Source organism: Phocoena sinus, chromosome 14 (assembly GCF_008692025.1).
Source record: "Phocoena sinus isolate mPhoSin1 chromosome 14, mPhoSin1.pri, whole genome shotgun sequence".
Lineage (NCBI taxonomy): Eukaryota > Metazoa > Chordata > Mammalia > Artiodactyla > Phocoenidae > Phocoena > Phocoena sinus.
This window is the reverse complement of record NC_045776.1, coordinates 42,986,592-42,998,991: the sequence shown is the minus strand read 5'-3', so window position 1 is coordinate 42,998,991 and position 12,400 is coordinate 42,986,592. Positions and strand designations below refer to the sequence as shown.

Below are 12,400 nucleotides of genomic sequence, written 5' to 3'. Positions count from 1 at the left end.
GGTAGGGTCCTAGGATTTTAGCACTAGAATCCCTGTCCTAGCGTTAGGATTCGAATCCAGGTCCCAGAACTCTTTCCACTACTGCATGCTGCCTCTCCATTTATGCAGTGTTGATTACATGACGGAAGTGGTGATGAGCACTTTCTTAGGAGACGCTCGTAGATCATCTTGGTGGCCTATTATGATCACAACAGTGCAGGACCCATAGGACAACCACCTTACAAATGGGTGTTCTCTGACTGCCTTCAAACGGGACCACGCCCGCACTTTCATTCACTTGCTACAGTGGTTCACAAGGAGGAGGCGGGCGATTGCTTGGAAGACTCACTGCCCGCCCAGGTCCTCAGCTCTGCAGTTGAGGTGTCAGGTTTCAATCCTCCCAGGGCCACTGGACGTCGCGGCGTGCCCGGTGCGGCGGCCGCCTCCGCCTCCAAGCCTAGACTTAGGCAGCGAGCGAAGGCTCACTTCAGACGCGCGGCAGCGCACTCGGCCTGCCGCAGACCGAGGCTGGGCCCCGCGGCGGAGGCTGCTTCGGGGCTGCGCTGGCTGCGCGCTCTGGGCGGCGGCGATCGCGGCTGGGCCGGGACTTACTTCCTCTACCGCAGGACAACAAAACAAGCCGGCTGCAGGCACCGGGCTCTTGGCAACGGTCTGGGCCGTAGGCGCAGCGATGGGCTCCGTGCTGAGCAGCGATAGCGGAAAATCCGCGCCCGCCTCGGCCACTCCACGGGCCCTGGAGCGCAGGGGGGACCCCGAGCTGCCCGTTACGTCCTTCGACTGCTCCGTCTGCCTCGAGGTGTTGCACCACCCCGTCCGGACCCGCTGTGGCCACGTGTAAGTGCCAGGGGAGCTGGGTTTGCGCGCCCACCCCCTGGGGAGGGCGATGTTAGCGGAGCCGTTGGGGATCGGGGGGTTCAGAAGCCGGCGCTTGAAGGAAACTGCTGCAGGGAGAGACCTGGACCCTTCGAGTGCGGACCACGGGGAAAGTGCCCTGTCGGAAGGTGACACAGGATTTCAGGAGGCGAAAACAGCAACAAGCGGGCCCTGCAGCCGCCGTAGAGCCGCCTCCTCCCGCAGCGCAAGTGCGGAGTCCCTGGGACGGGAATTCCGGGCGCGAGAGCCGCGGGGAGCAAGGGCTTGCCGGCTGAGGAGAGTGCGCTTGGCTGGAGAAGCAGCACCCGCCTCGGCCCAAGGCAGGGGCTCCCGCCGAGCGCAGTTCCCGCTCCACTCGGTTAATCGGGCGGTGCTTCCTTCTCCGCCCGGAACCGGGGTCGGTTTTGTTTTGCTGGCTCTGTGCACGTGTTCTAGAACGCCCGCGAGGCTGGGCTCTTGAGCAAACAAGGATCTGTGCAAACTGTCCTTCCATCCCCACCTCCCTTTCCCAACACAGACGCCCAAACCCCTCAAAGATCAATAAAACGGGAACGTCCAAGTGACTTGCTGTAGTCTTTAGAGTTGAACAAGTCGCCAGGGCTGGGTCTGCGGCTTGAACGTTACCCCCAAGCCCGTAAATGCAGCAGTTAAAAACACAGCCAACCGAGTGAAGGAGGTTGCAGACTACCTGCCTTACGCACAGCCTCCCCACAGCGGTAGGAAGTGGAGATAAAAATAACTGTCTTAGAAACCACGTACACACCAACTAAAACTCGCTGTTAGCGCACATCCGTGGTAGTTTCTAGGAAGAGTTTAAAAACAAAATCCCTTTATAAAATTGGCACGTCCTTAACGTGTGCCTGAGTAGTAGTAGGGGTTGGGTCTGTGAGTTTGTGTTCTATTTGCTTAAAAGCTTTCTTGCCGTGGATACGTGGGTGTGTGACTGTGTGGGTGAGATTGGTGGGGGGCGGGCGGGGGAGGGGATTGCATAGAGCATGAGTGGAAACCCACTTAATGTCTTCTCTGGACCGCCGACTAACTAGTTTGATGAAGCCCCGGGGCAGTAAGTGCTTTCTGGCTTACCAGGAAAAAAGAAGTATCATAAATCGCGAATGCAAGTGCACAAACCGTCTTTAAAAGGACTTAGGTGGTCCTTGACACCTATAGCCTAGTATCTGAGAAGCAGTTTTCAATACTGAAAAGCCCCCCAGAGAGCCAGGGAGAAAAATCTGCAGCCCACACAATGTTTAAAGAAAAAGTGTCCCTGGGCATTCTTTTGTGGCCATATTTTCAGGACCTGTTGTTTCAGCTCTGTACTTTAAACTCAAGGCTAATTTAGCTCCTGTCTGATTACTGACGTTGTTTCCCAGCTGTCCAGATGTACTTCATAGACGTAATTCCCCAAGGCCAAGATGGAAGCTAAGATGTTATTGCGTTATATAAAATACATTGATTAGTTCAGAGCAGTAATAACTTCAGGATACCTAGCCTACATTTAAATTTAGTCTGTATTAGCATTAAAACTTTAGGTTGCACCAAAGACACCCAGTGGGCCTCAAGTCTTGGAAGATTTTCTTTTGTAGAACTGAACTGGGCAGCTTTGCTATTGGAAATTGTTATCTGATTGTTTTCCCTGGTTTGGATTTTGAGTGCTATAACTTTGTGCAGTGTTTTGCTTCTGCTAAAGAGAAATATAAATTTGCAAAATGTTGAATCCTTTGTTTAATCTTTTTCTTTGTTAGACTGAATAGGAAACCAGCAACTGGAAAAATAGTCGTGAAGTAGCACAATAAGGGCTGGACAGATTGCCTTCCCTCACTTTGCTGTTCTTCGTTTTGACAAATCTATGTCCATTGTTCTGGCTGGGGGCAGAATTTCCATATTCCTACTTTTGGCAAATTTACTTGGGCCTCTTCCACTTTGTAAATGTTATCTGGAGTCCCTTCTGCTTTTGGGGATGGTGAGCCTTCCTAACACCGTTTGTACTTCCTAAATGAATTACTCTCTTCCATTGAACTTAAATTGGAAAATGAGGAAATGCAAATGAAACCTCTATATTATCCCATACTTAAGCTAATTTCCAAACTTGCTGAACTAGGTTGTTTATGCTAATTTCTGTTTATAAACTAGTTTCAAGTCAAGCAAGTATAATATGGCAACATACCTTGAATGAATATGTATATATGTATTGTGATGCAGTAAAACTGTGAGAGCTTCATAGCCACTAACCAGCTGTGTAATCACCACTTTGGTTAATCTTTTTGAATCTCAGCTTCTTCATTTGTAAAATAAGGTGAGTAATGGAATTTTTATGAGTATTTAAAGTGTAAAAGCAGCCCATAATATAGGCTCACAACGTTTCTTTTTTTGTTGTTGTTTAACTTTTATTGGAGTATAGTTGATTTACAATGTTGTGTTAGTTTCAGGTGTCAAAACATAGTTTCTATTTCCATCGAAGTCATTCTGTAAAGCAAGCAAAAACCCATGAACAGGTTTTATTTCTTTTTTTAAATAATTAATTAATTAATTTACTTTTGGCTGTGCTGGGTCTTCGTTGCTGTGCGCGGGCTTTTCCTAGTTGCGGCGAGCGGGGGCTACTCTTTGTTGTGGTGCGCGGGCTTCTCATTCTGTTTTCATTGCGGAGCACAGGCTCTAGGTGCTCAGAGTTAGGGAGTTGTGGCTCTCGGGCTCTAGAGCGCAGGCTCAGTAGTTGTGGCGCACGGGCTTAGCTGCTCTGCGGCATGTGGGATCTTCTGGACCAGGGCTCGAACCCGTGTCCCTTGAGTTGGCAGATGGATTCTTAACCACTGTGCCACCAGGGAAGCCCCCAGGTTTTATTTCTTATCTCTATGTTTCTTTTGGAATAAAACTGGGCCACAAAGGATAAGTCTGTGACATTTCCAAGATGTCCCAGATAGCCTTACTTTTAGCTTAGTTCTTTTTTCATTTTGTGGACTTTAATTTAAGAAGTTCCATTTTAGGGCTTCCCTGGTGGCGCAGTGGTTGGGAGTCCGCCTGCCGATGCAGGGGACATGGGTTTGCGCCCCGGTCTGGGAAAATCCCACATGCCGCGGAGCGGCTGGGCCCGTGAGCCATGGCCACTGAGCCTGCGCGTCCAGAACCTGTGCTCCGCAGCGGGAGAGGCCACAACAGTGGGAGGCCCACGTACCGCAAAAAAGAAAAAAAAAAAAAAAGTTCCATTTTAATGTCTGTTATTTCAAACTGATGTTATTCATATCTCAGTATCAGTTGTAAAAGTAGATTTGGGGAAAAAGACTTCCTACCTCTGCCTTTTTTCTATTACCAGTGAGCTGGGAAAACAGGGAGTAGGTGAGTTAAAACTGCATAAGAGAAGCTAAAACGGAATCTGATTTACATTTAAAAGAAATATTCAAGAAATTTGGTATGGTATATACCGAGGGAGACAAAAGTCGAAGACAGAGATATAGGGGGACAGAGTTTAGCTCAGGAGGAAGTTAATGAACTGACAATTAAGCCTGTTGAATGTACAGTAGTCTGATAGGGAGACATCTAAATGGAAATGTCCCAAAGGCACTGGGAAAGTGGGTTTAGGGACAGAGCTCAAGGCTGGAGCTAAGGGAGTTACCAGAAAGGGTCAAGAGGTTGAGCTTGGGCCTAAGAGAGCTAAATACAAACCAGAGCAGACCATACAGTACAAAGAGCCACATCGCCATAGACCTGAGTTGGGTTGAGTTGCTCCAAGTCACAGAATTTGCCTAATTTTTTTAAATGAAATTGTTGAAGATAATTCTGAAGTGCTTTCTGGTAAATGGATTAAAACGTTACATTTGTGGTCAAGTATGAGCATCAAATTTATGGTTCTTTAAGTAGAGTCTGAGGGGTTCCCTGATGTGTTTTAAACTGACCCAGAAATAGACATCAGTGCTTTCATTCTTTTTTTTTAATTTTAGTATATTTTATTTTATATTATAATTTTTACTGAGGTAAAATTGACATATAATGTTATATTAGTTTCAGGTGTATGGTGTAATGATTCAATTTTTGTAAATATTGCAAAATGATCACCACCAAAAGTCTAGTTAACATCTGTCAGAATACATGGTTATAAAATTTTTCTTTCTTGTGATGATAACTTTTAAGATCTACTCTTTATTTCCTAATTCATTAGTTTATTTATTTATTTACTTTTGGCTGCGTTGGGTCTTCGTTGCTGCACGCGGGATTTTTGTAGTTGGGGTGAGCGGGGGCTACTCCTCGTTGCAGTGCGCAGGCTTCTCATTGCAGTGGCTTCTCTCGTTGCAGAGCATGGGCTCTAGGCACGCGGGCTTCAGTAGTTGTGGCACACGGGCTCAGTAGTTGTGGTGCATGGGCTTAGTTGCTCCGCGGCATGTGGGATCTTCCCAGACCAGGGATGGAACCTGTGTCCCCTGCAATGACAGGCGGATTCTTAACCACTGTGCCACCAGGGAAGTCCCAAGATCTGCTCTCTTAGCATCTTTCAAATAAGCAATACATTATTATTAACTATAGTCACCATGCTGTATATTACATCCCATGACTTACTTATTTTATAACTCAAAGTTTGTACCTTTTGACTCCCTTTACCCTTTTCACTTCCAAAGCCCACAGTACTTTCATTCTTACAGGAGGTATGCAATCCCAAAGACTTCTTTTTAACCTAAGATTAAAGCTACTTATCCTATTATTTATTATAGATATTTATACATATTTTCTATCAGTGAGGATTCTCCAGCGAAACAACCAATAGATTATATATAAATACATGGAGAGAGAGAGAAAGAGAGATTGATATTAAGGAATTGATTTACATTATTGAGGATAATTGCTCTACTTGAAGTCAACTGATTATAGATGTTAACCACATCTACAAAATACCTTCACAGCAACATTTGCTTAAGTGTTGAATTAAACTGAGTACTGTAGGCTGGCTAAGTTGATACATAGGACTAACCATCACATCTTTTCAACAGGCTTTTAAGGGTTATTAAAATCTGGTTATCAAAACCAAAAATTAGATCATTATCAGGCTTTACTAGAAGACACTTCAGAATTCTCTTAAGAAGCCTGACTATGAGGCAGCCATGCACACACCTACATGTTGCTCAAGCAGACAGCAGGAATCCACGGTTTTCTTAAAATTAAAATCATTGTTCATTTAGCTTCATCATTATCATTTTAGTTTGCTGTGGGTTGTTTGGTTAGACCTACTATTGCATGGAGTGCATTCGTTTTTTGATCCAGCCAACATGGCCTGCTCTGTGCTGAGCACACAGACACAAAGGCTTATCCTTTTGGAGTTTGCATTCTTTTTTTTTATAAAACTTTCCTCCTTTATTTATTTATTTATGTATTTTGCAGTACCCGGGCCTCTCACCGCCGCGGCCTTTCCCATTACAGAGCACAGGCTCCGGACGTGGAGGTTCAGCGGCCATGGCTCACGGGCCCAGCCGCTCCGCGGCACGCGGGATCTTCCCGGACCGGGGCACGAACCTGTGTCCCCTGCATCGGCAGGCGGACTCTCAACCACTGCGCCACCAGGGAAGCCCTGGAGTTTGCATTCTTATGAGGAAGATGGACAATAAACAAGATACAGGTGTTAAGTATGTAGTTAGTTATATAGTGTTAAGGATTTAAAAAATAAGACAAAGAAGTGAGATAGGGGGGCTTCCCTGGTGGTGCTTTTAGTGCCGCGGCCTGGGTTCCGTCCCTGGCTGGGGAACTAAGATCCCACAAGCCATGAAGTGTGGCCAATAAAAAAGAGAAAAAAAAAAAAGATATATAAAATACAAGCCGTCATTTGAAAAACTGTTATTAGATTCAACAGCATAATATTACTCTGTCAGATTCCTATACAATTTTCTAAATATTACTTCTCTCAATTTCTATTCTTAATTAAGCATGGACTCTTAATAAACAGGGCCTGATTTTGTACAGTGTTGGTCCAGAGGTGAGGAAGCTAGTTTGACTGGTGTGGGGACATTAAGAAGTTTGCCTTTTCCTCTGAGTGAGGATTTTGAGCAGATTCATGGCTTGAGCTGATTTTAAAGCATCTGTCGGGCTGCTGAGAATAGTCTGTAGAGGGAGGAGCAAGCTGAGGAGATTGAGTTCAGAGGCCACCGTAGTGATCCAGGTGGGAAAGGATGGGACCAGCATGGGGACCGTGGAGGTGGTGAGAATAGTAGGACTATAGAGATATCTTTGAAGGTGCCGGTAACACAATGGATTTGATGCGGAGTGTGGAAGAAAGTGAAGAATCAAGGGTGGCTGCAAAGTGCTTGGCCTTAGCGAAGGCTGGAACCGCTCTGAGATGGGAGAGACTAAGAGGACGGGATGAAGATCACGTTTAAGTCAAGAGTTCAGTTACTGACAAGCCAAGTTTCAGACAACCGAGTGGAGCTGTTGAGTGGACAATTGGATATGTGAGCTTGGAGTTCAGAGGAGGAGCTGGGCTGTAGGTAATAAACTTGGGAATCATAAACATATACTCAATATAAATCCATGGGACTGGATGAGCTCATCAAGGAGTTAAGTATAGTTAGAAAAGAATAGAGGTGCAAGGACTGAGCAGCGGTGCCCACCGATATTTAGAAGCTGGGACATGGGGACTTCCCCGGTGGCGCAGTGGTTGACTCCGCACTCCCAGTGCAGGGGGCCCGGGTTCGATCCCTGGTCAGGGAACTAGATCCCACATGCATGCCGCAACTAAGAGTTCGCAGGCTGCAACTAAGAGTTTGCTGGCCGCAACTAAGGAGCCCGCCTGCCACAACTAAGACCTGCAACCAAATAAATAAATTAATTATTTTAAAAAGAAGAAGAAGAAGCTGGGACATGGAAGCCAGAAAAGCAGCAGCCAAAGGAGAGGAAGGAAACCCCCAGGTGTCCTGGAGGCTGACTGAGTGCAAGAAGTATTTTCCAGGGAAGAGCGACCCACTGAATCCAGTGCTGCTTTAAAGGTCGAGTATGTGATAGAGATGGAGAGTAGAGAAAGCCCTTTCATGAAGTTTAGAGGCAAAGGGAAGAGAGAAATTGGGCAATAGCTGGAAAAAGAAGTGGGATCAAGAGAATTTTTTAAAAGAAGAATGGAATCTTTTGTATGCTGATGGAAATGAACCAATAGTGAGGGAAATTTTGATGCACAGGAGAGAAGAGAGAATTGCAGGGCTAGGATTTACAGTGGGGGGCTTGGCCTTAGGCAGGAGAATGGACAGTTCATCCATTTAAGAGGATGTAGAATATTAAATGGGCACAGATGCAATTAGTTGAATTGAAGTAGTGGGAGTTCATGGAAGGTTCCCATCCGATTGCAACTTACGTTGACATAATATTTGAACTGTGACTTGATTTTTTTTTGAAGTATAGTTGCTGTACAATATTATATGTTACAGGTGTATAATATAGTAATTCATAATTATTAAAGGTTATACTCCATTTAGTTATAAAATATTGGCTATATTCCCCATTTTGTACAATATATCCTTGTAGCTTATTTTATACCTAATAGTTTGTACCTCTTAATCCCCTACCTCTAACGTGCCCCTCCCCTTTCCCTCTCCCCACTGACAACCACTAGTTTGTTCTCTGTGAGTCTGTTTCTTTTTTGTTATATTCTCTAGTTTGTTGTATTTTTTAGATTCCACATGTGATATCATACAGTATCTGTCTTTTTCTGTCTGACTTATTTCACTTAGCATAATGCTCTCCAGGTCCATCCATGTTGCTGCAAACGGCAAAATTTCGTTCCTTTTCTATGGCTCAGTAGTAGTCCATTCCTTTTTTTCATCCATTCATCTGTTGCTGGACACTTAGGTTGCTTCCATATCTTAGCTATTGTAAATAATGCTGTTATGAATGTTGGGGTGTGTGTATCTTTTCAAATTACTGTTTTCATTCTTTTTCAGATATATACCCAGGAGTGGAATTGCTGAGTCATAGGGTAGTTCTATTTTTAGTTTTTTGAGAAACTTTCATACCATTTTCTTACGGTGGCTGCACCAATCTACATTCTCACCAACAGTGTACGAGGGTTCCCTTTTCTCCACATCCTCTCCAACATTTATTTGTGTTCTTTTTTTTTTTTTTTTTTTTTATTTGTGTTCTTTTTGATGATAGCCATTCTGACAGGTGTGAGGTGATATCTTGTGATTTTGATTTGCATTTCCCTCATGATTAGCAATCTTGAGCATCCTTTCCTGTGCCTGTTGACCTGTGATTTGATTTTAAGATGAAATCATCCAGGCCCCTGATGCTAAAACAAATGTATATAGAATGCTTCCTCCTTCTAATGTACTTGGATAAGCATCACTTAAAATAGGATGATTGGAGTCTTTTGTACCATCAAGACCCAAAACTCTTGAGAGCCGTTGCTCTAATAAAGGAATACTACTTTCCACATTGCCACTCCTTTAAGGTCCGGCGCTTAGTAGGTGTTATTTTGAATTAATGAATGACTCTAAGACAAAATTTGCGGGACTCCTCTGGTGGTCCAGTGGTTAAGAATCCACCTTCCAATGCACGGGACACGGGTTTGATCCCTGGTCAGGGAACTAAGATCCCACATGCGTGCCGCAACTACTGAGCCTGCACACCGCAACTACAGAAGCCACGTGCTCTGGAGCCCAGGTGCCACTACTGGAGGGAAGCCCAAGTGCTGCAACCAAGATCCTGTGCACTGCAATGAAAGATTCGTGCCTCAACTAAGACCCGATGCAGCCAAAACTAAATTAATTAATTAATTTAAAAATAAGAAGAAGAAGACAAAATTTGGGGCTTCCCTGGTGGCGCAGTGGTTAAGAATCTGCCTGCCAATGCAGGGGACACGGACGGGTTCAAGCCCTGGTCTGGGAAGATCCCACATGCCGTGCAGCAACTAAGCCCGTGCACCACAACTACTGAGCCTGCGCTCTAGAGCCCACAAGCCACAACTACTGAAGCCCGCGTGCCTGGAGCCCATGCTCCACAACAAGAGAAGCCACTGCAGTGAGAAACCCGCGCACCAAAACAAAGAGCAGCCCCTGCTCGCCACAACTAGAGAAAGCCCACGTGCAGCAACGAAGACCCAACGCAGCCAAAAATAAATTAAAAATAGATTTATTTAAAAAACAAAAAAAGACAAATTTGGATACTTTGGTGAGCACAACTTTTGGACAACCATTTCATAGTGCCAGCCAGCTGGTGCTATGGAGTTTGAGTCATAGCTAGGAGTCCCATGATAGTTTTTGAACTCCCTTTTATAGGGTTACTCATCTGTGCCTGTATTACCGAGAATTTTAGAAAGATGTAATAAGCTGGCCTGAAATTTGCCTCATCTGGTGGTTGGACTGCTCTGTGTTACTTAGCAACATTAGTGTTTTCGTAGGCACATTAAATATTAGTGATCTATTAAATTACATATTCTCCAACAAACAGAACTTAAATAATGTAGCAGGCTGAGTTTTACACCAGGATTCTCTTTAGCACCTGACTACTGGTCCTAGGACCAGCAGCATTGCAGAGTCTCAGCCCCCAACTCAAATCTGCTGAATCGCAATCCACATTTTCACAAGATGCCCATGTGATTTATATGCATTTTAAGATTTGAGAAGTACAGCCTCAGATAACCCTATTTGATTGACAGTAAGATACTGCAAGTTGAGGACAGTGTTTGAGGCACCCCTCTAAGGCTGTAGATTAAAGGAAATAAAATTTTCCTTAGGGGGCTAAATATAAAAATCAACATGTAAAGGAGTGTAGAGATATGCAGAGTCAATTTTTGGAGGCCGAATGATTCCCAGGATGGACTTTGAGCATGACCTAATTGAATACATGAACACCTCCAAGGAAATCTTGAGGGACAGTGGCTAAAGGCCTGTGCTCTAAGAATAGCTGCGCTTGGGACTGTCCAGGCTGATCAATCCATCATTGGATCACCGAAGAGGGAGACTGGTTGTGTGTGTATGTGTGTATTGTCCTATATTGGAGTATTTTAGCCCGATACTCTCATCCTCCCTTTGAATAACAATTGCAATTCCCCTTGTTCTATTTATATGTTCCAGCTCCCCAAGGGAGCCCAAGATTTTCATTCAGCTTCATATTGGCCTGCCCGCAGTGAGGCAGCCCAGTGTTGAGAACATAACGAAAATGTCAGACCGACCACTGACATTGCCAAGGGCTTCTTCCAGAACCACATTTAGGGACCACCTCTGGCTACTTATTTTGCCTGTCTAGCCGTAGGCCCCATGGAGTCCCTAATACAGCCCTTTCCTCTTTAATTCTCCTATACTTAGGGTGCAGTTTTCCCCCTTAAGATTGAGTGCATAACTTTACCCAGTGTCCTCAGCAACCCTTTCCCCATTTTCCTCCAATACCTTGCCGCCCTTTCCTTATATGAGTTTTATTGCTAACCACTTAATTAGAGAAACAGAAAGGGGTTAATAAAATAAACAATGGGGGTGGGATAATTAAGTTCCCAGCTGGTTTTAAAGTTCTTAGAGTCATTATCTGGTTCCTGATTGATGTCATCAGGAGCTGCAAACTCAGCAGGGGGGAGGCAAGGGGTGTGAGTGAGCAAGGAGGATGGGTATCTACAGGAAGGGGCACCGACCCATGTGGCCACGTGGGAAATGAGTGCAGAGTTGCAGGAGACTTAGCTTTTCAAAAGAAGCCAGAAATTTGAATTTGTGTGTGAAATCTGATTTTTTAAAGCTAGGACCACTTGTGCTTCCACTGCAGGGGGCACGGGTTCTATCCCTGGTCAGGGAACTAAGATCCCTCATGCCACAAGGCACGGCCCAAAAAAAAAGGCAATGACAACTCATTCAGAATTTTTGAAAACATTAAATCGGTCTTTAAAAAACATGCAGTTGACTTCTATCTTTTCCCTACATTCTCCTAATTCTGATCATGTCTGTTGTGATTCGTCATTCTCAGCCACCTTATGGAGGGGGAGAGGGGGACAGACAAATAGGAATTCCTTATCTCTGGGGTTTGTGTTCATTTTTACCCCTTGGGTTCTTCCAGAAGGACACAACACTTATTTATTAATGGGAACATTGGGCCCTGCCCAGAAAATTCCCCTTTGGCCCATTCCTCATAACTGATTTAGTTATTTAAATCTACTGACCATTTACTGAGTAGCTACTCTGTACCTGGGGCTGTGTGGGAGGGACCCCTACAGGATTCTGAATGGTTCTGTGCTGTGTGTATTTCTGTGATTCTCATGCAGTGTTGTTGTTACTGACCTGTCGTCACTGGGGCATTTTTTGTTAAGTTGGGTTGCGTTTTTCAGCTTTATTGAGGTGATACAGTACATAATTGTATACAATCATATAACCACCACCACAAACAAGATCTAGAACAGTTAGTTCCATTACCCTAAGAAGTTCCCTCGAATCCTTTACAATCAATCCACTCCTCAAACTCCTGGGCCCCAGGCAACCCCATCAGCTTTCTGTCACTGAGCTTTGGAGTCATACAGTAAATAGTCTTGTATTTGACTTCTTTCACTTGGCATAATGGGGCATATATTTGTTGTCATTTGGTATATTGT

General features: G+C 44.7%; 1 protein-coding gene across 1 annotated transcript in view; it reads left to right on the top strand.

The window, feature by feature from the left end:
• Window positions 1-200: 200 nt before the first annotated feature.
• The window catches only part of RNF125 (ring finger protein 125), a 42,468-nt gene continuing 30,268 nt past the window's right edge, over window positions 201-12,400 (top strand). The window contains exon 1 of the mRNA XM_032602625.1: window positions 201-834. Coding sequence (XP_032458516.1) covers window positions 671-834 — 164 coding nt within the window. The 5' untranslated portion in view covers window positions 201-670. The remainder of the gene's footprint in view (window positions 835-12,400) is intronic.